The 27335-nt window shown below is 36.1% G+C and overlaps 1 protein-coding gene across 9 annotated transcripts in view; it reads right to left on the reverse strand.

Annotated features, from left to right (window-relative positions):
- The window catches only part of LOC125055187 (protein daughterless), a 63096-nt gene that overhangs the window by 2007 nt on the left and 33754 nt on the right, over positions 1-27335 (reverse strand). For 2 of the 9 annotated variants that reach the window (XM_047657508.1, XM_047657507.1), the window contains 11 exons: positions 6900-7068; positions 5797-5939; positions 5360-5536; positions 5048-5170; positions 4170-4238; positions 3645-3753; positions 3327-3401; positions 2549-2654; positions 2344-2445; positions 303-448; positions 8-117 (listed from right to left, as the gene is read on the reverse strand). In XM_047657508.1, coding sequence (XP_047513464.1) covers positions 8-117; positions 303-448; positions 2344-2445; positions 2549-2654; positions 3327-3401; positions 3645-3753; positions 4170-4238; positions 5048-5170; positions 5360-5536; positions 5797-5939; positions 6900-7068 — 1329 coding nt within the window. Of the gene's footprint in view, positions 1-7; positions 118-302; positions 449-807; positions 904-2343; positions 2446-2548; positions 2655-3326; positions 3402-3644; positions 3754-4169; positions 4239-5047; positions 5171-5359; positions 5537-5796; positions 5940-6899; positions 7069-14343; positions 14874-23488; positions 23754-27335 lie in introns of those variants that run through there. The other 7 variants (XM_047657504.1, XM_047657505.1, XM_047657500.1 and 4 more) reach the window with 7 other exon arrangements.

Genomic DNA, 27335 nt, shown 5'->3' on the forward strand with positions numbered 1-27335 from the left:
CGCATACCGGCATGTGCTGGTAGTGGTGCAAGGGCGCGGCGAGCAGCTTGGGAGCGTCCTCCGCCTTCTCCTCCTCGCGCCTCTTCAGGCAGGCGGCCTTCGGGTTCAGGTTGCGCTCTGTGGGACAGACGCACACACGTGTATTGTGACTCGTAGTTAAGAAATAATAAATATAGGAACAATAAAAAGGAAAACAAAATTTAATAAAATATGATTTAGAGCGAAATTAGATTGGCAAAAATCTAAGCAATTCGTTTGTGTGTCTAAAGTGAGTGAAATCGAGGTAAAAAAATGACACCGACCTCTGACTTGCTGTTCGAGCGTCATGATGACTTCGACGGCCATGTTGAGGATGCCGAGCTTCGTCTGGGGCTTGTCGCTCTTCAGGTGCGTCATGCACATCCTGCCCAGCTCCTTCAGCGCCTCGTTTATGTCCCTTATTCGTATCCTGTTTGCATTCATCGATTTATTGGCATTATTCACAATCGCTTATCTAAATTGAACACGGGAGTCCCAGGCCTTAGCGGAAGCATTAAGATGGCTTCGTAAATACGGCCCCGGAGCGCTACAAACATTTTTATACAAAAAATGTATATAACTACTCGATTCCACGTAGTATTCAGGCTAAGACCTAGAGACTCAACAGAGGCGAATGTGGTCGAGCCCCACTCAATATAACATGTTAATTTCAATAATGATTTGTATTGTTTATAGAGACACTTCTGCATTAACTTAATCTTTGGGTCACAGTGGGGCTAATAGAACACATCGGTACGTTTCTGCTGAAAGATCTGAGACTGGACCTACCTCTCTCTCGCGTTGTTGGCCTGCCGCCTCTCCTTCTCCCGCAGGGCCTTCGCCTGTGGATCCAATTCATCATCGCCTTCATCGGCTGACGAGCAACTATCGTGCAAATATATACCTTATTGCTATATATTTAAGAGCTACCGCGATGCATTCGTATTTGTCAAAGAATAAATGTCGTATCTTTATTAAATCAATGTTGCTGGTCCAAATAAATAGTATAAATAGTAAAAATAACCAAAATTAATTAGATTTTTATGACTACGAACTATTAAAATGTCAGAACAGTAAATACTTCTGCGGGGAAGATACAATTTGCCTCAAATTACCTTCGAGCCGAAGACAGCGCGCGAGAGAGATCAGCCGACCACCTAGGGACAAAATAAACTTGCCGTTCCAAACACTTGCAGCACTCGTTAGCCGATGAGATGAATGTTAGCACCCACAATTTATCTAAATGTATATTTGTATGCAAAACGACCGTGTTCATAGAAATTAAGATTAAAACATAAACATTACAATAAACACTGTGACCCAAACTCTTGTTAGAATGAAGAAGCTGAAACTGAGAACGGTTCTGGTTAGTACAAGTAGATATAAAGTCAGAAACAGCTTAAAACTGTAAAATAAGCTGCTTCCGTTAAGTTGATATGAGATGGAACATGGATCGATCGCATAACAACACAAAAACTGAGATATACCAATAAAAGGACACACTCGTTTTAAGCATCAACGTGTAGGATTACTAATACAAGTTATGAAGAAAATTAATATTAGTTCCGATGAAACAACAAAATTAACAAGAATACACAAATTAATTTTGCTTCAAAACGAGTCTTCGTTTTAAATAAAAATGGAAGAGAACAGTAAAGCTATTCTGTAAGTTAATAAGAAAAGTTATTAGTGGTGAAAGAATGTTGGTATATCATAGTGTAAATCCATATAAAACATATACAGGGGAATCTCGATAACTCGAACCTCGTTAAGTCGAAATCTTCAGTAAGTCGAAAAAAATTGGCATTCCCTTCCGCTGAACTCATACACACGCGGTATCTCGAATTATTTAGACTTTGTAACTCGAACAAAATGTTATATAGGTATACCCTACGAAGTATTGATAATACATATTGATACTCTACAACTCGAATTTCAAAACAGAGACTGTAATTCGTAGTTAGTAAAATATAATGACGTCTCACTTGGAATACTCCAAGTGAGACGGGGCATTCTAATGTATTGTTATTGATTTGTATTGCATTGAATGAATACATTCATAAATGTTTTTAGTGTTCAATTTACTAAATTAATATGTAATATACACTACAAAACTTAAGTTGAATTGTTCAAATTCGACTCTACAAATCGAAATCTAACTGAAGTCGAAATTTCAACAGTTTAATCATATGTATCTCGAAGTTCTCGTTAAGTCGATTTTTTTGCATTCCCCTCGGCATTTGAGTTATCGAGATTCCACTGTATTTCAATTGTTACCATGAAAATCAATGTTTAAGCGAGTAAAGCTAGTGAAAAGGACGGCACCTCTCTCGGACGTTGTTGGCCTGGCGCCTCTCTCTCTCGCGCGCCGCCTTCGCGTCAGGGTCCAGATCGTCCTCGTCCGCCGACGAGCAGCTGACGGACAAACTGTGCGGTTTATGTCAGTACGGACGCGGAAAGTCACACGTTATATATATTCATGAGAAAAGAATTTTGCAAATTCACGAAATCAAACTAAATGTCAACTCACTATCTCCTCGATCGCTTGTTGTTGGGCGCCTTGCCGAGGGCGTCGGCCGACCCCGAGGACGACGGCTTCGAGTCCAGACCCGAATCCGGCGGCTCTTTGCGCTTTTCTGGAATCATTATTGTTCTTATTACTCATTACTCACGGATATAAAGACAAATTCAAAATCATTTATTCATATAGGTGACACGATGTACACTTATGAACGTCAAAAAGAAAAATACGTGTGAAATGCTTCTAATTTTACTGCCAGTTCTCAAACCGAGGGCGTCGAACGGAAGAGAAGAATTGGCAATAAACTCTCCGCCACTCTTTTTAATCGCCAAGTTTTTTTGTTTTACACAATGTTTGTAAGGAGCTGCAACCATTAAACCATGTTCCACAAGACATTTTAAGTAATTAATAATAATAACATAAATTAAATACAAAGAGTTGTCCTCTATCAGCAGTAGGCATGGTGAAATAGGAGCACGCACTTACATTCTCGTTAGAACAACACGCAAATACATATTCAAAATAACTAACATCACCGCATACACGAATTCAAGTCCGACCAAACACCACAAGTTGCACCCGTTCACGAGTACGAGGCAATAGAGAAATTCACAGTAACTCTAAATTTCCGAGTCCAGTCGACGCACTAACTGATCGATCTGTCATAATACTAACTTGTGTTCCACCATTACATATATTTTTTTTTTTTTAATAAATAAACTTAATCTTCGAAGGAAAAAATATTTATACTATATTGGTTCGACGATGAATGAGAAGAACTACTCACTCGTATTGGGCAAGAGATGTCGCTCCATTTTGACGGGCTCCGGCTGAAGATGCGCCAGGCCGCCGAGCCGACTCGCTGCAAAGAGAGAAATCCTTACATATTAAGAAAAGATTGGAGAACCACGTGAGTATACCAAATTAAATCAGGACGAAGCTATAAACGGATATAATATTTATGAATAGATGAAAATCAAATAGACCACACGGGAAAAGTGCTCTCTGGGTATTCCTATCGCTTTGAAAATTCTTTCGTCAGTTCCTAAAATGTATTTTCAAATTAAAAAGCTTCAGCTCGTATATTACAGGTGCAGCGGCTTACCCTGCGGCGGCTGGTGTGTGTGAACATCCTGTGGATACATATCGGGCGCCTCCGCGTGATTCCGTAGCACGTTGATGGCGTCGTCCAGTCTCTCTTCCATTCGGGCGCCCTATCAAAATAACGTCTCGTTAATCCAAATACCGAAGAAGTAATCCACGTTCCGTTCATTTTGATAGAAAACCAACATTTCTGTTTAATTAACCTGATGCAAATTACATAAAAATGTATTAATACGTAGCGCAAATAACAACGAAGCAACTCCATGCCACAACTAAGGTCATCGCCACGACCAATCATGCACTGCTTACGACGCTTTTGTCTCACGCGAAACAAATGTTCCGTATCTACAAATGTCTCGTCACAGAATTAAAATAGCAATAGTTTGAACATAATTATGAACGAACATCATCAAATCAATAAGTATCCTTCAGGGTCCACTATGGGACCTACTTTATTCCTGATATATACTAATGAGTCAAGCTCGCAGAGTGCGTATTTACACAGTCGGAGAGATTGTATACATACCCCGACATCGTTGTGCTCGCGGAGGAAGACCATGGCCTCGTCGAGCTGCCTCTGTTCCGCCGGAGCACCCTGTACGTGCCACGCGTTAGCGACCGCTTGGAGCTATGGGCTTTGCTTTTAAAACTACCTACTGTCCCACGTCTCCCACATTTTAATTTACCTCCATTCGTTTATTTAGGCGCAGGTCGCGTAAATTAAGAGAAAATAAAAGCAATTTCGAATTAAGACACGACATCAAAGTAAAGGTTTTAATGCCGTCACTACGATACCACTACGACTAGAATAGAAACTACAGATCACTAATTAAAAAGTCAACTAGCTCCAAGCTGGATCGCCGTATTAAAACACACAAAAATAAAACATCAAATAAAACACTATCTGATGCAATCGAATCGAAAAGAGTTCAATTCAATGCAACAAATAAAGAATGAAAAATTATAAAAATTGAGTGTAAAATTAGTTAACATCCATGCACTATCATGCCAAAAGTATACAAATATGTACAATACAATTTGACAGAAAGATCTGCTTCTTTGACACATTTTGTCATAAGTCATAACGTCACTGTAGAATGATAACATCGTGTGTCAAAAAAACATTTATTTTTTATTCTTAGACTTATGTCGTTTAGCTGGTATAATCATGAAGTAAGAACTTATTTATGTTATTAATAAATAAGTCCTTTTTACCGTCTTAAAATATGGACAAAAACACATTATAATATTTTAGCGAACATTGACGAAATGAATATTTTTTCGTTTCCTGTAATGTTTAGTTCTCTGGACATACCGAGGTTATCGTTCTACAGCGACGATAATCAACTTGATTATGACAAAACTGTAGAAATCTTTCTGCCAAAAATTGTTTGGAAGTCTTACCATAACCGGTGGCGGGAACACGCCGACATGGTGTCCGTTGGGGAGCACCGCATTAGTTAATGGTGCGTGGGGGGTCGACGCACTGGGTGGTGATGACACTCCTGATGATACCCAGTTTGCTTGCTGAAATACCAATTTTTTTATTTGAATCAAAATTGTAGAGAAAAATAAAAGATACTTTTTGGAAAAATTCTGTATTCCCTAATGAATATTGAATTTAATCACAACGAATCACACTTTTCTTTCTTAACAAGAACTAAACAACGACCTCTTGATATTTAAAAGCCCGTTAAATAGGATTCAATACGATACCTGTCCATTATGATGCGCGTGATGCGGGTGATGTGGCGAGTGTTTGAGTGGCGGGTACAGCCGCGCATGCAGCGGGGGCGGAGAATGTACGGGTGTGGAGGGCGATGACCCGTAAGAAGACAGAGAGCCGGCTTCGCCCGCTCCGCTGACCGCTGCTCCTGCAGCTCCGCCGTACATCTGTACGAAAATAGAAGAATATCTCTTTAAGTCTTCTCTCTTTCTCTCTTGTAGAATCTTCTAAATAATTATTAGTAATTTAAGTATATAATAATGAACAAAATAAAATAAACTGTCCTTGATAATGCTCATTACAGTTTAAAATTTCCATCTTTTCCTTTTTCTGGTTTCACCAGACTGTCATGCAAAAAAGCTGAGTAGAGAGAGTGAGTCGGTCTAGATTAATTCAGGACCTATAAGATGAAAGAAGAATATCATACCGGCTGCATAGTGGGTTTGGCGACGAGCATTGGGTCTGTTGGTGAGTGCACGGGGGCGGCTGCTCTAAATGACGACATAGGGGGCAGCGGTAGCTCTGCGCCGCCCGCCGCGCTCGGCTCACCAGACGCGCCCGCCCCTATGCCTGGAATCGTACGATCACATGGTTAACTTCACAAATAGTACTCTGTACTTCTGTTTAAGAAGGTTTATCTATTACGAATAAGGGAGCGTTCAAATATTACGTAACGTATTGGGGGGGAGGATTGAATTACGCGTTATTGTTAATATTATTTTCGACTTTCCAGTACATTACACAATATAATAGTAACTTTAAGACATAAAGAGTCACTAGGCGGTCACGAAACGTTTTACTATACTTGGGTACAGTACTGTAGAAAAACGTTACGGCGCGTTACATGGGGGATGGGGGGGGAAATAATGTCCAAAAATTGCGTGATGTAATACTTGAACGCTCTCCCTAAGTGATTTAGATGAATTTATCAATTATATATATCTATAGTATCTAACATAAATATTGACAGGCTGTGAGGGGTTTGAAAGTTCCGTTGAAATTTAAATTATTGTTGGGCAATCTCAAGCGAGATTTTAAAAAGAATTATTAATATTTAACTGATGCATCATGTTAACTATGATTCATTGAAACCAAATCTCAAGATTCTTCCGGTAGGAAGATAAAAATATCTTCATATTTTTACTAACACTTCTATGGAAATAATTCTTAAGTGTTTAATTTTGTTTTAAGTTGTTGTTGTGGGAATATCATACAACAAATACATGAAATAAAATACACATTTTCTTCCCTTTTAGATTTGGATACGTAATTTTTATATACTAAATAAATAAATTGAATAAAAAATACTATTATGCTAAATAGAATTATTTAGAGATCGCCGGTATCAGCAGGCTTATCATGTAACTTAAATAGGGATTCCAAAAGCTAAGCTTTGTTACCACATAATTCCAAATTTGCCACATCAAAGCTACGAATATTGAAATAGATCAATGTCTCAAATTAAGTTTTGTCGTTAGCTTATTAATTAATTCAAGAATTGACCCTGGAACTCCTATAATGTATACTCACCAGGTGATGTGGCATAAGGGTCATGATGATACGGTGGCGGTGGTTGGTAGTACCCCGAAGCCCACTCGCCACCATAATAGGGCTCCTGGTAGCCCGCTGCACCCCCGCCCGCGCCTTTTGGTGACGCATACCGGCTCGGGGAATCGTGGCCGAATTCATCACTGCCATACTGAAACACATAAGATTCAGGTTAGTTTAAGATCTATCAAGAATCATTATTGAGCCGCGTGTTCTACGTAGGAAAATATTTTCTTTATATGTAGTTAACCTAGTGTTTCACAACGTGGGGCTCACACTCACACTTGCAATTTTACATCTGTACTTGATTGTTACAGTTTTTAATTATGTTTTGAAACCTAGTAATTTCTTCCAAAAAAATTTAATCAATAAACAATTAAATTTTTTACCATTAACAATTATGTATGTTACAGGAATTTTAGAACGGCTAATGTGGGGTATGGCCAAAAATGGTTGGTAAACACACAGACATTACTGACTCGTATTGAAATACGAGATCGAGTCAATAACAAATTAATAACTATTCAATTATTAACTAAAGCGCGAAGGAGCTTTCCCTTACCAATATCCAATTAAGTTCACCGTTCATAAATCTATAGCTTACAAGTACGGCGACTCGAGCGGTTAAGTTTGTAGCGCCAAAAACAGCCAGACAATATAGAAATTTCACAATAAATGCTGTTAGTCACTGCTTGAGCAACTTATCTCTGATATTCAACTGATACGCGTAATCTACGCAGCTAAGATATTGTATGAATCAGGTGGGATTTTCGTATTCGAAGCAGGTACTGTGTTATATGAAATGTTATATCCCTATATATCTTACCATATACAAAGATCTATAAGAAGAATCATCGCTACAACCTTTTTTATAAGTCTGGGCCTCAGATTTCTGTATCTGTTTCATGATTCATTTATAAATCTAATGGGCAAGTAGGTGATCAGCCTTCTGTGCCTAACGCCCGCCGTCGTTTTTTTGGATCTAAGGCAAGTCGATTTCCTCACGATGTTTTCCTTCACCGTTCGAGCAATTTTTATTGCGCACATAGAAAGAAAGTTCATTGGTGCACAGTCGAGAATCGAACTTACGACCTCAGGGATGAGAGTCACCCGCTGAAACCCCTAGGGCAACACTGCCACAGTTCCGCTTTTAAACCACCAACATTTGTTCATGATGCAATCGCAAACGAGGTAACTACCGTTTGGTCTCTAGTTGATGATTTTAAATTGCTTCTAAATAATCCACATAGGCAATAGATAACCTCATTCAACCAGAATGTTAATCGTCAAACAATCGTGTATTATAAATCGAATTCGTCACATGTACAAATCAGCGGTACAAGGGATTTGAACCTGTTACCATAAAAGTACACTCGCAGCCGTATATGTCGCTATTGTCCAGTGGAAAGCACGCGGGTAATTGCGATCATTGTCTCTGTACACTGCTGGACATATTTTTACGTATATAAAATAGTTCTATTAACAATATGTCAATAAACTTTAAATTAAGTGAGTTTAGGTACAACATACTTTTAAATATAGCATATAAGGTTAACAACGCTAGAACTAGTGTTGCCCAAATGCAAGACCAAGACGAGACTTAGGCCAGTCTTGGTATTGTCTTGCGTCAATACACCTGGTCTCGGTCTTGGTATTGGTATTGCGCTCTCAGTCTTGGTCTTGGTCTTGATCTTGCAGCAAGAGTCTCGCAAGTCTCGCAAGACTTGCAAATACCTATTAGCCTATTGCTATTTGTGGGGGCTTGCGGGCTATCCTGGAGCATTCACCAATGTACAATGTTCATCAACCAATAATAGCAGGCAGGCTACAGGCATTGTGTTGAGATAAGCAGATTTCATTACAGTGTGCGTAGGTACATTTTTTAGGCAATTTGTCGTACTCGTGACTGGCGCGCTTTGCTACGTAGGTACTGTCGTTAAAGTATGTGTAAGTAAGAAACGATGTAGGTACCTACTACAACAAAATTGTATTCCTTAGAAAAATAATCGTCGTACCTACACGACGATTATTTTTATTTATTTAGTAAATCATCGCTGAAGACAATAGTCGCTACTAGAGTAGGTACGATAGAAGTTGATAAACCGACACTGCAATTCTCGATGATTTTAAAACAAAATGCGTAAAGCAATATGACGTCGCTCATATTTGGAGCTTTTCCACGTTTCAAGTTTGTTAAAATCACCCACTTCCAATTTTGCAGTGCAATGTCCTTTAAAAAGGTATAATAGGTAATCTATATATATAAAAATGAAACCCGTTTTCCGTTGTCACGACATAACATGAAAACGGTTTGACCGATTTCTCTGATTTTTTTTTAATAATATACCTTGAAGTACGAAGATGGTTCTTACGGAGAAAAATTAAAATAAAATTGAGTGAATCAGTCTAAAAACAACACTTTTCTATATTCCCATACAAAATATTCGTAATAATACTTAAAAGTGAATTTGAACTTTAATATCATAGCATAAAGTTCAAGTGTTAGTGGAGAGGTTCCGGGAAGGTAAATTTTTATTTTTTGACATAATGTATTTGTTGTCTTATCAATTTTCTTTTTTTATCTTACTAGCTAGACCGGTGTCCCGAATAGCAGAATAAGTATTTTAAACAAATAAAAAATCGACTGGTAGGCGGTACGATGTTCGCCAGGCCAGCTAGTAATAATATAAACTAGGTATATTTTTATTACTTACAACAATTTTTATAAAATCTACCTACGACTACATTCTTCCTTGCGAGGACAACATAATCTATTTGCGTCCGTTCTGAGCACCCGGAAACTTATTTTATTCTTTAGAACATGGGCAGTGGCGGCGACCTTTGACATGAAAGCGACGGCGGCAACACAAAGTCTAGAAGCGGACTAAATTTTTACCTATGTTGGTGGGGTTGTCAATGTTGGCATTAGCACAGAAAAATAAAATTAAGTAAACACAACGTATATCCACTTTTTAATAACTAGGTATCCACGATAGAATATTTTTTCTACTAATTTCCTAAGGGTCGATTCGACCAAACTTCAATTTATACACGAGTAACTATACCAAGAATAATCTATTCCATGATTTTAATCTCGAGTAAATCCATAGTCGTTTGTCCACGTAATCGATAGTATAATTGCGCTAGGAATAACAATACGCGAATAGCAAGAAAATGGTGAACGAAAATAAAACTCGGCAAATAAATGTTGTTCTACAACGGGACAGTGTAAGAGCATACAACTCAACTCGATTTTGCCGTATTATAGTGTGAAAAAGTAGCTTTTAACAGGTGTCAAACGACAACAAAAAGTTTTTATTTCTTGTTTGTTTGAGGCTTTCGTCTAAAAAGGAACTTCTGTTGAGCCTAGTTGAATTTCATTCTAATATTATAGAAAATAAAAAATCTAAAAATAAATAAATAAATACTAAATTGTTTACACGTTTCATTATACAATGCCAGACTATTAATTTAGTGCGTTGCGTCGACTTGAAATTAAAACACAGAATACATATTTGTGAAATGACAGAAATCAGCTGATTGGACTGACTGACGCCATTAAATTATTCTAGGAATAGCTGTTATTCCGTGCGAAACGGCGGTATAGTTGCAATTCCCGAATAAGCCCACTATTCTTAGAATTTGTAGTTGGTAAAACGTAAAATTTATTTACTCTCGATTAACTGACGATTTATTCTAAGATTAAGATTTACTCTTGTTTGGTCGAATCGACCCTAAGTACTCAGTCTAAATATCTTTTACATAATTTTTGTTTTTCAATAATATGTTGTGTGTAATTGAATGGTAAACTCTAAATCTTACTAGAGAGCTTTTTTAAAATAAACTTATTGAAAGCACTGACATGGCATATACACTTTTCAATCTTGCTGCTCACATTTTAGTACCTAGGTATCACTCACCATCTATCATTTACCGATATTAACAATGATTATTTCGAAATCAAAATATTCGCAATTCAATAGATGCAATACCTACTTAGTTATTAATTATCATCTCGCCCGACAGCTTTTAACGCTGTAGTGTTCGAATTCAAGCCAGTGTGAGAATGTACTTAAATAAAAGAAACTCAGAGCATTCAATTTATACCTACCTACTGCTGGGACATCTTCAAGGTCATTTAATTTTATACTCCTATACCAACCCAACCAAAATAGGTAAAAATTTGTGTGCCTCTTTCCGTACTCTTTGTCGGCGAATGCGGCGCTCAGTGTCAAATGCTGTGTTACACTTGTTGCAAACCGCGGCGTTTTTGTCGGTAAATTATCAAATAAGTAGGTATTTAATACACCGACCGACCAACAGTTTATTCGCAGAACGTCACATTTCCCCAATCAACTTTGAACCTTAATTCTTTAGCGATAAACTTGAAAATCTGTTGAAGAAATTTGATAGATTGTAGTAGCTTGATGTGCTGGCGTCTGTACCATAGTATTGGCTGCCGTAGAAACTGTTACTAGACCTACTCGACTCGCTGTTAGTTTTAAATTTTGCTAAATAGAAGAATAATATAAACTTTGAAACATTAGTTTCACACCTACATGATGTTTATATAATTTTATTAGCTATAATTTTAAGCACATACCAACCTACGAGTACTAACGTTAGATCTGCACATTAGACATAAACAAGCATAACATATTATTATAGGTAGATACCTACAAGGTATGAACTTTGCTAGAAAGTTATTAGGGAACAGATTTGTGAGTATTAACACGCTACCTACTTAATAAATTGTTGAAATATAATAAGTACTTACCTACCTAATCAATACAATACGTTTCAGATTGCTTTCAGACGAGCGGCACGTTGCCAATTACAAATACAACTGCAGCCCTTAGTTTAGTGTTCTGATTTGTGATACCTACGGTTTTGATACTGGGGAACGCTTATCAAAATCGGGATTGAAACCAAATACCTACTTAATAACGCCCAAATCTCAGTTTGTCTTAACTGCAAGACGCAAGAGTCTTGCAGGCTTAAGTATTGTCTTGCTCAAGTCTTGCAGGGTTCAGTCTTGGTATTGGTCTTGCTATAATAAGGCGGTCTTGGTATTGGTCTTGGTCTTGGTCTTGCAAAAACGCAAGAACAAGACCAAGACTGCAAGACCAAGACCGATTTTGGGCAACACTAGCTAGAACTCTTTCTTGATACAAATTCACGCTTTGAGTGAATTCTAGCGTTTTGTCATAATAAAGACAAAATGTGTCAAAGAAGCCGATCTTTCTGTCAAACTAAAAGTTTCTGTCAAAGTATAGATGGATTTTAAGTAATTTTGCAGCAGTGTTGGCCTAGTGGCTTCAGCGTGCTACTCTCATCCCTGAGGACGTAGGTTCAACCCGGCTGTACACCAATGGACGTTCTATATGCGCATTTAACATTCACTTTACGGTGAAGGAAACCAGCTTGTTTTAGACCCAAAAAGTCGACGGCGTGTGTCAGACACAGGAGGCTGATCTCACTTGCCTATTGACAAATGATCATGAAACAGATACAGAAATCTGAGGCCCAGACCTTACGACTATTATATTCTTTTAGAAGGTTAAGAACGATCTATTTTGCCCTCCAATGTTTAGTAATGACAAACATAAGTAAAATAAATGAATCGTGTGTTATAAAATGCACAGCGGTGTACGCACGGACATTGTTCGCTACATTAGGCACTGAGCAAACAACTCGGCCGTTACAACTTACAACGAGGAAATTGACTAATTGAAATTATTGCATTGCTCTTATTGTCGTCTAGTTACAGGCCGCGGTTGCGCTTAAATCGATGCAAAGTGGGCTGATAAATTTAAAAAAAAAAGGATTTTTATAGATTTTATAGTCATAGAGGACTCGTTGAGGCTATATTCTACAGGTGAAAGTTTCTAGATTAACAAATAAACTAACGGAAGGCGATGGCACGCATTGTTATATCTGGATAACTGACTCACCCAATATTTATAGACATCGGCAATCATATTTAAGTGTTACCTTCGCCAGCCGCAGCTTCCCACTTTCGTACACTTATCACATTTAGATCAAATTTAATAAGGAAAACTATGATTAAAACAATGACATTGTCCAAAAATTTCATTCTTAACTTGCTATCAGGATGTTTGCTGCTTTCGTCACGCATTATTAACCCTGTAGTAAGCATACCTATTCCTGTGACGTCACCACTTACACAGGCCCCCATTCCTGGTTTGACGATATAAACTTATGTACATGCCTTTTTGAATATAATATACCAAAACAATTTAGACCGTTGAAATATGCTTAATTATTAGTAAAGGTAAAGAAGGAAACACATAACATTTCGATGAAGTCATTATGCTATCTTTTAAATTATTATGATTAATAACCTAGTAACCAATCAATATTATATCTCGCAGATAACATACAATTTAATTGCAATTACCTTAAAAACTTATTAAGTCTATTTTTTAAGACTCCTACGGCCATATGTCATAATATACAGTAATCCCTCCTTTGACGCGGTAGATTCGGATCGCGTTATAGAGAAATCTCTGCGTTATATTAGGGACGCAAATCGCGTTACTATTTTTCTCAGAGAGAAAATCATACCGTGCCCACTTATGGATGAAATCTCCTGATAAAATAAAAAATTCAAAGTCAGTTGAAAATATATAAAAAGCAGTTCTTAGCAAAACGTAACTAGATACGATAATTTCGCGAAAGCCCGCTAATGGAGCAAGTAATACAATCGCTCCACAATCGACATGTACTATCAATAGATAGATTTTATAAATCCTGTCTAACCTAATCTAACCTACAGCAGGTGTGATTAAAACATTACATTATCAGTGGAAAGTGAATCATTTGATTGTTATAATTTGTTAATAGTAATGAATAGTTTTTCAGTTGACAACACACATTGTGTTATTTAATTCGATAAATACAATCAAAGCACCTCTCATTCCAATTCTTCACAAACAGAATAAACGCTACTAATCCAGAGCTTGATATAGATGCGCTAGTGGGCTGATTAATTTAAAAAAAAAACATTTTTTAACGCCTATCCAATACCTAATGAGTAAAATGTATGTTCACTATAATATATATTGAATAGATAGATTGTAACATGTAGAAAATGCAGTATATGTGACGTGCTAGACTTTTGACAATTAAAGCAAATTAAAAATGTTATGATCTAAAATCTCGTTACGTGTACGCGTTTATTTCCGTAGTGTTTACGTTGTTATTATAATTAGCGGGACAAGTTTGGCTGCACGTGGGCGGGGACATATACTCGCTACGACATAATCATATTATGACGTGTTACGTATTAACAAATATATATTTCAATGTATATGTTTAAATAGAGATCTCGGATTTATTGATCCTTTGATTGAGGATCAACTGATTAAAAGATGTGAAATACGAATCTTCGCGTCCAACTTACCCCACTCTCCTGACTGGTCACCGTCGGTATTCCGTGCTCCTCATTATACCTCCGTCTCGCTCGCACTCTGAGCAGCGCAGACGCATCCGGCTGACCAAACTGAAAAACCTGTTCATCCTTCAAGAACTTTTCACTGAAGTCCAGCCTCTGAAAATCCGTGCTTATGAACTCTCTGCTGCCGTCGAGGATTTCGGAGGAGACTCGGAGGGTATCCGCCGATGAGCGTATGCTATCTACGGGCCTCAGGTCCGGTGGCCTCTGGTCCGGGATCCTGTCGTCTCGATAGTTTTCGCATATTTGGTTGAATGTGTTGAAGTACTCCGAGGCCAGGTCTGTCTTTGGCTGGTAGGGAACGTCCGAGAGTGGCGGCGGGTCCGCCGGGAGGAAACTGGAATCCATGTCATTTCGTAGGGCCATCGTCTTTGTGTTTACACTTTGACATTATTGACAGTTCGTTAGCACATATTCAGGCACTTATTGTTCACAATCACGTTTACACTTGTATAAATTTAAAACTGTAAGGGTAAATTTAGTTTGAACGGCTTTTCTTTGTGAGGGTTACGAATTTTTGGTGACACTAATTCTAAGTCAAAATTTATTTTATTGAAAGATTATATATTTTTTATTATTATTTTAAACCTGCATATAAACTAAGTTATTAAACATAAAAAGCACAAAAGAGTACTTGAACGTAATCTAAGAACAAAATATCCAAGCGCTTGTCTAACCTATTGACAACGTTAGGATATTTTTTATTACATTTTTTATCTCAAAGGGGTTAAACTGTCGGGGGTTGTGAGAGGAAGTAATTTTACATAATCAATAACCCATCTCCATTTAATAACAGGGGTATTTGAAAACATATTTTATTTAAAAAAAGTTTTATGTGTTATCGAAGACTAAACTAATTTTTATAAGATTCATATGTAACTCATAGTAATTAAACATACAATGTCAGTAAAACTCAATATATTTTTAATCTTCAACTTACTTCTTTCATCTAATAGAGTTGCAAATTTGGTGTGAGAAATAATAATAAGTTTGTAAAGCTCGGCAAAAATCTTTTAACTAAAGGGCGAATCGATTCCACGCTACAGTGACTTAGTGCAGGTACGCATTTACACCTTGCATCCTTCGGGACCCTTTCCAAATCAAATTTCACCGCCCTGGGAATCGAACTCGCGACAAAGAGAAAGCAGGTAGTTGCTTTCTTTGTACTTAATTTTTTATAATGTGATTTCGTACAGCTGATTTTGTAATTGTAAATATCTGTTTTTTGTCTATTGCCGGAAGCACAAATGGATGGACCACAACAATTTAAATTTGATAAATCATAAGTTTGTCAGAGGGGTATTTTAATATCCAAAAACTTGGATATTAAAATACCCCTCTACGTCCCCTCAAACGTGGACAGGGACAAGTGGCTAACCTCAAGACGGAAGATGTACAGAACGAGAAACACCTTGGAAAGATCCGAAAGGCGCCAAGGACGACCCCAAATGCGATGGGAGAACGACTTTTCCAAAACTAGCCCATAGTGGCTCCAGGGAGCTTGTGTAAGGGAATAGTGGCATTCCATGGAGGAGGCCTACGCCTTTGTACGGATTTCCTTCTTTCCTACCTATTTGTTTTTTAGAAATCAAAATAGTATTATTGTATACTTTGGTATACACTTAAAGGCTTTTTTTATTAATTTATCTCTTAATATCTTTTTTAAAAGTACATGTGTTGGCTATGATGCTGAAGCCTTTGTAGTCAAATTAGGTCTTCTTTCTCAATAATAATGACATCTGGCCAGCGAAGGGCGCTTTCAAGTAAGCACAGCCTATTAAGAAATCCAAGAGATAATTAGACTTAATTGCGTCTTAGGTATATGTGATTGATTTGCATCTCAAGTCTTTTAGGAATCAAAGAATTCAATAAAAAATCGATTAAACACGAGTAATTTCAGCAACCAATTACATATGCAAAATCGTATAATAATTACATTTTAATTGATTATAAAATGTTGATCGCCTTATTCTGCCTTTACGGTTAAATTGCTCTCTTTATACGAACCTATGCAATTATACAATTTTAAGTTATTTTACAATTACTACAGTAACAAATCGGAAATATATTCGAAATACAGTTATCCCTCGTATAACACGGTAGGTTGCTTGGCGTTATAGGAACCGCGCTGTAGGAGTATTATGATACCCCATATACCGCGTTATGTACAAGTGTACGTTTAACTATTTTCGCTTCAAGGGATTTGATCCGAATATTAAGAAAAAACTATGTTATGACCGAAATATATACTCGTATGTGGAAATCATTAAAATGTCACAGTACAGAAATATAACGTGTGCAATCCCCGCGTTGTATAAGGGTATACGAGAGATTTAAATCGCGTTATATGAATATGTGTTATAAGGAGGTTTACTGTTATATCATTTGCAGTGCGATATACCCTACAAACGGACACAATAGCAACGCCAAATATATTCGTATTAATAATTAAAAAATACTAATTGGTCATAAACTATACGTTCTTCAGGAAGGTTGATCTTAACAGTAGTGGTGCAAACAAGAGTTTATTTAAAACGATGCCAAATTCAAGCTCACTAAAGCCGTTAGCACAACGTTATTAAGATGTGGTATAATTTGCATTCTCTTGCAATCGTGGTAGGTGGTATGTATAGGGTTACCGTCGCTGGTGGTCCGATGCGCTTGCACAGCAAAAAAGGGCTCATCGAGCTACATAAGGGCATTTTCAACGATTTAACCGAGAAACGAGAAAGAAGGATGCTCTAAGAACTGTTTCATATGGTCATATGTCAATTGTCGTGAAATATAATTTGCATTTATTCGCAACATTTATGTATGTAAATTCTTTAAATTTATTTATGTATAATATCTGAGCATTGGCACTCGGCACATTATTACATAGGTACAAGAAAAGTTAAATTAAATATTTGCGTGTCAAGCTATAACATAAACATAACATACACGAAGAGATAAAAAAATATAAAAACTAAAGGAAAATCAATTTCAAAGCGTGAGGGCAACTATCCAGACCTAGCTCGTTTATCAGAATGCTCAATCTAGATATAAGTGAGTTTTGGCCAAAACTCGTTCTTCTGGAAGGAGGGACAAATTGGATGATGGGACGCCTGGGACGTATCTAAGTAGTTTTGGTTAAAACAAAAGGTTGGGGCAATCAACCTGATTCTTAAATATCCTAAATGCAAACGATATATCAATTAATTTTCTACGATTCTCCAATAAGGGCTAGGTGATAATAAATCTTTAGGGCGCTACCCTGATTCCGTATGTTGGCAACTCTTTTTTCAAGGTATTAAAAACAAATAAATAAAAGGCTTGTTTTAATAAATATATATGTCTTAATTGCTTCATAACAGTGCTAATTAATTAATTATTATATGTTGTTATTGAAATCGCATGAACATGGCATCCAAATAAATTAATTTAAATGATAAAAGATCTGTACTCTGTACAAGCATCACATCTTTACTTTCTTTAGTGGTATCATAAAAATACATAACTTCGATCGCGATCGGCCCAAATGGCATGAAGGTTTCAAGAATATAAAAATAAATATAAACTAAAAATCCGGGTCAGAATCGTAAAGGTGCACGCGACGGGATTCGAACCGGTTGTGGACAGCTGGCGGGCAGGTGCCGCACCACTGATGCAATATGTATATTCGTTTATTAGTTATGAGTTGAGGCTAAAATTGTATATTTTTAAACATAATTCCGAGTCAAAGATATAATAATCTAATATATCAAATTCTCGTGTCACAATGTTCGTTCCCATATTCATCCGAAACGGCTCGATCTATTCTTATGAAATTTTTTATGCATATTCAGTCATTCTGAGAAAGATAGATAGTTGCCGACTATCTATCTTTCAAACCCCGGATAGTGATAAGGGGTGGTTTTATTTTTTTTGAGATTTTTTTTTGTTTTTATGATACAGCATACAAAAATACATACAACCCCTAATTTTCACCCCTCTATGATAAACCCCTTTTTCATTGTTGTAGATAGTTATTTTCATTGAACTATAAAAATGTTTCCTAGAAATAATATACATGGTCAGCTAGTAATTCAGTAAAAATCATATTAATATGACTAGTTTACAAACATTAATAGATTATTGAGTTTTGTTTAGCTTTGTTCCCGGCTGTTTCCTCAAAAGGTTTTTGTCACTGAATGGGCTCAGACAATATCTAAATAATCTTGGACGTCATTCGTACTAAACGAGCTTTTGTTTAGATTTCCTAACTTAGAAATAGTATTTGTTATTGGACTAAGAGCCTTAATGGATTTACTTTTAGGTACATATTTGATTAAATAATTGAAAATTTAGATGGAGAATGATTTTTAAATGTTTATTGCGCAAAATAAAAACCAATACAGAGAAAGCTTAAATGTTAAAAAAGTAAGTACAATAATGTTAACGTTTTTTGCTAATATAAACATACCAAGTTATTGCTTATGCCCGTCATATACTTTAAACATACATTTAACCTTACGTCTTTATATGGCTTTGACAGGTCAATCGCGTGACCAGATGAGCTACCGAGGCGGTTGACTTCATTGAGGATGTGATCAAATTAATCAAAAGACAATTATCGATGAAGCAGCTCAGCTGATCGGAAGTATTTGCCGGGAGTCGAGCCTTGACCGCACCGATGTCACACCTGTCAGCTGTGACGTACGAACATACAAACATCTGATACATATCCATATCACCTGGGAACTATAGTTTATGTTCATTAATACATATATATACTAAGGGTCTGTTTCACAATGTACAGATAAGTTCTACATAAGTTCTAAATTAGCTATTTATTACTTATTGGTAGGATAAACACTATTGTTGCGTTTCACGACTGTCAGATAGCGCTATTCGTCACATAAAGTCCATCATAAGCTATGAGTCCGATGAATGTCAAATAGCACAATTTATCTTCCAAATAATGTATGTGTTACATAGCTATTTGGTACTTTATCCATACATTGTGAAACAGACCCTAAATGTTATAAGTTAGCAATTCTGTGAGTATTCTGAGATCTTAATATATTAGGTAGGAAATAAGGCCATAATTATTATAGAGCAGTGTTTTGCCAACTTTTTTTGTACCGTACCCCACCTTAGACTTTCTAAAATTCTTATGCCCCTTATAACATACATAATTTTTAATATTAAAAATTTAGTTTTTCACTTAAGGTTATCGGAAGAAATTACTAGAAAATTGTTAACGAAACACAGTAAGTAAATTTTCAAAACAATACAAATCTGAAATTAAAATTCCAAATATGTTTAATAAACTTTCGAATAGCCCCCCAATTAACAATCAAATTGCCCCCTCTGGAGCGTGGCCCCACGTTGGGAAAACACTGTTATAGAGTAATATAGGACAAATAACATGTTTCGTGTTATTGAATTTCCTGACTCCTAGCTATATTCGCGAAGTAACAATGATTTTCAAATCAATAATTACTATTAATTAGATAACTTTAGTGATAAAATTCCCACTAAACAGATAGTGTGTATCAAGGTTAAAGGAAAAAAGTGTATTTAATTATTCACCGACAGAGGTAAACCGTGCATTGGAAACTAACTTATAGTCGGTTCACACAAGCCACATGTTGTGATTTAAAAACGATCCGTCAGAATTCGGGCTATTGCACACGTTGTTTATGTTTAATTTTTGTGTATTGGCAATTTTTTATTAATAATTAATTGGCGAATGAGGTTTCTATTCGCGTGAAATTTTTAATATAGTCCGGTCAATTTAGACATAAAAATAGTCGTCAAATAACAAAAATTTCGGAGTGCGGTAAAGTTTTAAAAATCGTCATCGATCCTATGTGTACTAGAAAAGTTATTTGGAGTCAAAAGTCAAAATCTGAGGATTTTTGATTTTTCTCTCAAAAACCAGTAAGTTTTATAGATAAAATCGTGAAGATCATTTTTGTAGCGAGTTTTAAGATCTTCAGTTGTAGCCATAGTTATGGCTTGAAACTTTTTTTTAAAAAAATCCGCTAATATATGGCTCTCCGACGGGACTAATATACACGCTCACACTATTTATAATTTGCCATTAATGGTATATGCCCCTCTGTTTCATGAAAAAAAAACTACAGAAATGAAGCGCTAACTTTTTTAATAGCGAAACTAATAAAACCTACACCAATTAATGATTGTCCTAGCTTCATCTAGACCCAGGGTTTTATAAGCACCTTCGTCCTCAGTTAACGCAACTCGTGTGAAACACCTCTTAGTGGTCGCGTAGACAGCGCGCCGCCATGATGCGGCATTCTATATTCTATGGAGCTCGCATTCCTGCATAGTAATGTCTACTTACATACGCTGACTACACTAAACTTTCCTACACAACTTGCTTCCAAGAAACTGTCTTGATAATGCAAAATATATACTAAACTTCATTCATTTGTTAATCAAACCTTTGCAAGAGATAAAGACATTTAAATCATACAAGATTCATACACTGGCATCACACAACAAATATAATTCAATACATAATTATACTAACAAAAAAAAAGAGAAGTACAATCTTATTATGATTTTAAAGTAATTCACAAAAGGAAAACTTCAGTGTATCTTCTATATTATAAAGAGGAAAGATTTGTATGTAAGTATGTTTGTAACTAAATGGCACAAAGAGTACTGGACCGATTTTAAAAATTCTTTCACCATTTAAATTCTACATTATCACTGATTAATATAGGCTATTTTAATTGCAAGAAAAAAATAAGGATCCCTATTAAAAGGTGTAAAATAAAATATCTTTCATCGCATGCGCTACGAAAACTATTGATGATAGAGACAAAAATGTTCCGCAATATTAAAGAACATATTAATTCAAATATTTTTTCAAACAATTCAATATCAATCTACAAAATTATTAAAAAAATAAATGTCCACCCGTGCGAAGTCGGGACGGGCCGCTAGTTATATATAAAGTGAATATACATTTCTTTGTGTTTTCCCCCGTACCGTAACAGAAACTATATGTTCAAAGCGTGTATATGTTAGATAGACATATGTGTAGCACATTATGCAGGAATGTATTGGGATGAATCATTTATTACAATACCTACTTTACTGAGAATAACTAGCTCATGTGAGTACCTATTCCGATTAAACAAGGTCTTTACAAAGTTCTCATCGCAAAAGGAATTGATGTTTAATTTATTGTTGCTGTATAAAGAAAAATGCTGTTATTTTATTTATATACAACAGGGGGCAAACGGGCAGGAGGCTCATCTGATGTTAAGTGATACCGCCGCCTATGGACACTCAATGCCTCGCGAGTGCTTTGCCGGCCTTTTAAGTATTGGAACGCTCTTTTCTTGAAGGACCTTAAGTCGAATTGGTGTTATTATTACTGTTATTTCTGTCATATCTTTTAATGTTCCTGTTAACAGATTGTGTCGGATTTACAGTAAGATTGTCAAGAAAAATGACTCTGTGCACATTTTCAGGAGACCTTTCGCCGAGTGGTGTTAGAAACCTTGCCGTGATGAGGAGGACATCCTTGTAACATGTGTATTGTCTGAGAGCAAAAATAAAATAAGTCAGTTGGGCAGACAGAGATGATGATGTTAGCGTGTGAAAGGTCTTGGATCACGCAACTTCAATCACAGTGAAGACACCGGGGACGGATGTTCGTGTCACGTTACAGGAGTCGAACTCGACACCTCCACCCCGGGGCACTTTGTGTAATGCCATCCGGTGATAATGGTGGATTACACTTTCCCCTACAATCGTTTGACTGTACATTGTTATGTGAGAAAAGAGAATACTGTCTCACAAAGGATCGCACCGAAACCTACCAAAGACATTTTAATGTAAAACGAATAAAAAGCCGCTTCCTCAAAATGCCCAAGCCACAATTACAGAAAGCTAGAAGCAATTATCGCGTCCCAGTTGACTAACTAATCGATTTTTATTCGCAACCCAATAAAATATTCAAAGGAATAGCTTCACTGACGTGGTGCTGCGATATAGGAGCTGAAGAAATGGGGCTGAGTCTTCCAAAGTTAGTATTTATTAAATTAAATACACTGTTGATATAATTTAGAAACAGATTATATATCTTTGAGACTTGTTATGTCTGGGGTCACACTTTGAAGAGCTATTGTTGACGAGAAAAATTATGTAGGCTATAACTTGAAGCTATTCAACCCGTACCCGTACTAGTACTATACAAAATTACGAACAAAAACCCGCTTATATCACTTTTTTTTTAATATAAATTTATTACATTAAAAAGGATTTTTCAAAAATTAAAGTTTCCTTTGAGAAATCTTTAGTAATTGGTAAAAGTATTTCGTCAACTACACGTACCTATAAATAACCACCGCTCCATTTACTATTACTGATCGTTATAATTGTCGCAAATTTTACAGGAAGTTTGTTCACGGGGTGCAGTCTTAAATGTTATTGCAGAGACTATAATATGGCGTAGGTATCTCTTATGAAACTAGATAACTACAATAATTGTAATTGTTACATAAATCTTGATAGTACAAGTTGTTGTAATAAAATTAATAAAACAATCTTATTACAATACCCTTGTTTTGTTTAACTTTCTTACAATATCTCGGCTTCCATCGGTAAATTATGAAAATTCAATATTAAATCGTGTACCGTGAATAAAACGGCGTAGGTAATTAACTATTTTAAAAATATAATACATATATAAAAGCAAGGGCAGAGATTCCACTATCTTAATTTCATTTATATTTGCATTTTTGTATTCCAACTTTTCATGGATAAGAACTTGTAAGAGTAATTACGAATATTGTAGCTAAGTAATTATAAAAGTTCCGGATTAAAGACGCAAAGTTATGATGAATGGCTTAAAATGTGCACTAAACGTCCTACCAAATTGTTTTTCACGGTTACGGAAAGAAAAGTAATCTTTCTGCCCTTAAAATAAATAGTGATATTTTTAAAATTCAATTTCTTGTATGTTTAATATTTGCTTTAAATACATAATAATATTGTTCATTTATTATGAAAGTTACTTATGGACCATAGATAAAAAAAATATCCAAAATGTTTTCATAGACATGATCCCTACGTCACATCCAACACTCACCAAGAAAGCCGTAAAAACAATAAAATACAGACGTCTAATAATCCATAGAGCAATTACTACATATCCTGGAGCCGTATTCACTTCTAAGAAACTCGAGACACCACATTATCTTACCATAGAGTATAAACTTAACATAAACACACCCTAGTTCACGCTCACTACACAATAAGTTGTAGAAAAAAACTTTTCAATGCGATTGGCGCGAAATCCACGCACGCTGTCACGACCGATGTCAAAGCGAGCCCATGGCCGACTGCCGCTCACTTCGCCGTCGGGTGACCAGGCGCGCGATAAAATTACCAACTTGAATAATTTTTCACATTAATTTACTCTAATGCATAATATAATAGCATGGTGACATAACTATAAATTAAACTATTTTTTTTCTCGTTCGAATGATTTTAAACTAAATGCCAAAAATAAAGCATGTTATCGCTTGTTACAAAACTATGGAACGACAAGACAAATATATAATATGAGCGTGGTAAAAATAATTTTACAGCCATAAGAGATTTAAGTTAAAATACTAGGTAATCTTTTTATGAGTAAAAAATCTCTATCTAATAATATCACACAAGCAATTACTTAGTGCCGTTCCTGTACTATTTATGTAAGAGGTACACAGAAAAATATATTTTCTCCGTTTAACAGGGAGCAAAAGCTCTCTACGATCAGGCAACCCCAAAAACCGCGCGCCGTTGCCGCACTTACGCACAACGTAACAATAATGAGGTTAAAGTTTCAAACACAACTTTTTTATTTTCAGCGGAGCTTCGCGATCTATGGATCTGTTATAATAAACATTGAAATGCATTTCATTATAATTATTAAACTTGAATAGCTTTTGCTTATACTAAAAAAAGAAATTATGTTTTGTTTGCAAAACTGTATACATATTTTCTTTTATAAGGACTATTTTTTTGGATTTTCCTTTTCGAAAATTAAAAACCTACGGTAGGAAAAAATATATTTCACACTTCCATGTATTTTACATATTAAATTTGCTTAATAATTTATTTGTCGTTAAGACAGGTTACCGTGAAACTTATTATATAAATTGCCAAATACCGAAAACGGTTGTACTGGATTTTAAGAAGAAATTATAAATGCTAAATACATGCCTAATAATAAGTTAATTATATAAAAATTAGTATCATACGTTTTATAATTAATAGTGGAATAATTGACGAACTGACGTGACGATAACGGTTGAGCTAATCTGTCAATAACAATAATATCGCGGGCGGGACTTTGTAAAACCACGTAAATTTATTGCAAAATATATAATCACTATTAATTAAGGTATTTTTATGACGCTTCGTCTAACCATAACATCTCTCCATTGTAGGGCTTAAGAAGTCTTTAACTGGGTTTTTTAAAGTAATTCTCCCAGTGACCACATGGCCACATTTTGATATTTTTGTTAAACAAGACAGAATTATAAAAAAATAAGTCAACGCAGGCTTGTTTCGATCCCAGCTACCTAATAATTCGTTATTTCTTTGAGCTGAGACCTGATAATCTCTGCCCCAGTTCAACTTTTATGACAAATCAAACTACAATTCTCAATATTATTATCAAAGCGTGATCTTAGTTTACAACTTTATCAAGTGTACGCGACGTTGCCGCACTTAGCCCCCTTCAAACGTGCGAGAGGCACGTGCAAAAGGGACGGACTGCTCTCGTGGGGAGGGAATTGCTCTTTCCAATTGGGCGTTCTCGGTAGGGTTGACTATTGTATACAGGAAAACGGAGTGACAGAAAGATTAGTTGGATTGACTTTTCAGCGTCCGAATTAAGGGCGGCCCTACCTCAATTGAACGAGTTTAAAACACTTCTAACGCGACATATTTCACATCATCTTCATGGTTGTGATTACAAAAACATGCCGCGGAACTATTAATTCAATGATTTATAACTGTGGGTCAATTGAAATTTTTCTTAATTCGTTCAAACATTCTGACGATGTATTCATGCCAAACTCTTTCAGCTATTTTCAGTGTAGCTCAGCTCTTTCTCATCAACGTTATCACAAAACAACGGTCATCTGACTAACCATAAACAATCATAGACAGTATTAAAAGTTTTCCAAACTGTTTCAGTAAAACATATACATAAATTGTTTCGGTTAAACAGAGGTCGTGTTAGCGGCGGTTATTTCGGTCGCGTTGCGGTGGCAGCCCTGCCGCGGCTGTGGCCATTATGAAAATTGTTTACAAAGTTAATTGTTAACCGCTTTATAAGCGCACTGCTCCCCGGATTTTATATAAACTGGAACTCAGTCAGGACGCAGTCATTTACATACATAGTATCTTTCCGTTAAACAAATAACTATAGACATTTCTTTAAACATTTCATAGCAATAATGATTCTCCGCAGATAAAAAGTATATAATGAATATAAATTACGCCCATCACGATAAGTTTTTTGATTCAACAAAATCGACGTTTAGGAAGAATTTGTAACATCATTCAATAAGGAACGCTTACGTAAACAAGTTAAAACTGAAAATAAATTCAAAAAATTTAACTGCAATCGTAAGTATCATTCATTTATTTAAACTTATAAAACATAGTGTTCGCGTAACTTTGGTATTCCTATATCCTATCCTCTGATTTCTCTTTTTTTTCTTTGTAACATAACACTAATTAAGAATACTATAATAATATGAAGAGACTAAAATTTTTTTTAAAGATTTAGTAGCCGTAGCCGCTGTAATACTGACTTGAAGGAACTACTCGAGGTATTTTTAGTGGGTATTGCTCACCCTGTCTCTGAATAGCAGAGATTCTGGTGTGGGTCGAGTCCTTTCGGAGCTACTTTCTGGGGCAGAGGGTGCTCAAATGTATTTCCACCTCAGATATAAAAATCGGCTTCGAAGGAAGATGACTTAAAAAGCCTTACATTAAATAATAAATAATCAATTCAAGGACATTGGACAGCTAGTGAGACACGAGAAACTGCTGTTAAAAAAAACTTTTCATTATGTTACTTAAATACTATTAATTGGTTATATTATCCGTGGAACAGTGCATATTGTATAAAATACATTGTTTTTAATAAATATCTTGTTTATGCGAATCAATTTTCATTAACAAGGAAACATAAGGATCTCATAATGATTTTGTAGTTTGTACATTGTTGATTTGTACCTTTTAGTACACCATCACCCAACTACACCCATCTTTTCTGATATCTGAGGTGGAAATGTATTTGCGCATCCCCTGCCCCTGAAATAACTTGACCCCACACCAGAATTTCTGCTATTCAGAGACTGGGTGAACCCTTATACCCAACTACCTAGAAAACAGAGCCTATATATGGTTTAGTACGGACAAAGACGAAATCCTAAAGCGTTTTAGTGGACAAGCTCGCGTCACTGAAAGCTCAGGAGCTATATTCTGGGGGCAACAGCAAGCTAACTTGATAAATGATTATTAAAGGGCGATCACTTTCATTCCGAGGATTACCGAACTCGTCCGAACGTGGACATCTGCCGCGTCGGCGCGTGCGTCGTTATTATTACCTGCGTGTGATTTGCGCAGGTGGGCCGTGGGTGAGTGCGAGACTTGTAAGGTTAACTTGAATTTTTCTTAGATCAATATCTTTCAGGGCACACCAGATACAATTGAAAATGTAGGCGGTTTAAACTAAATTTTGACCTGAAATAGATTATTAAAATAATTAAGCATATTCGAACTCAAGTTCAAACCATGACAACCTTTAACAGAATCCAAAATAATATGTTGATAAGTAGATCGGATGAGCAGTATTGGCCTATTGGCTTCAGCGTGCAACTCTCATCCCTAAGATCCCTGGCAGTGCCCCAATGGACTTTCTGTCAATC

The sequence above is a fragment of the Pieris napi genome, chromosome 13, assembly GCF_905475465.1.
Source record: "Pieris napi chromosome 13, ilPieNapi1.2, whole genome shotgun sequence".
NCBI classification, from domain to species: domain Eukaryota; kingdom Metazoa; phylum Arthropoda; class Insecta; order Lepidoptera; family Pieridae; genus Pieris; species Pieris napi.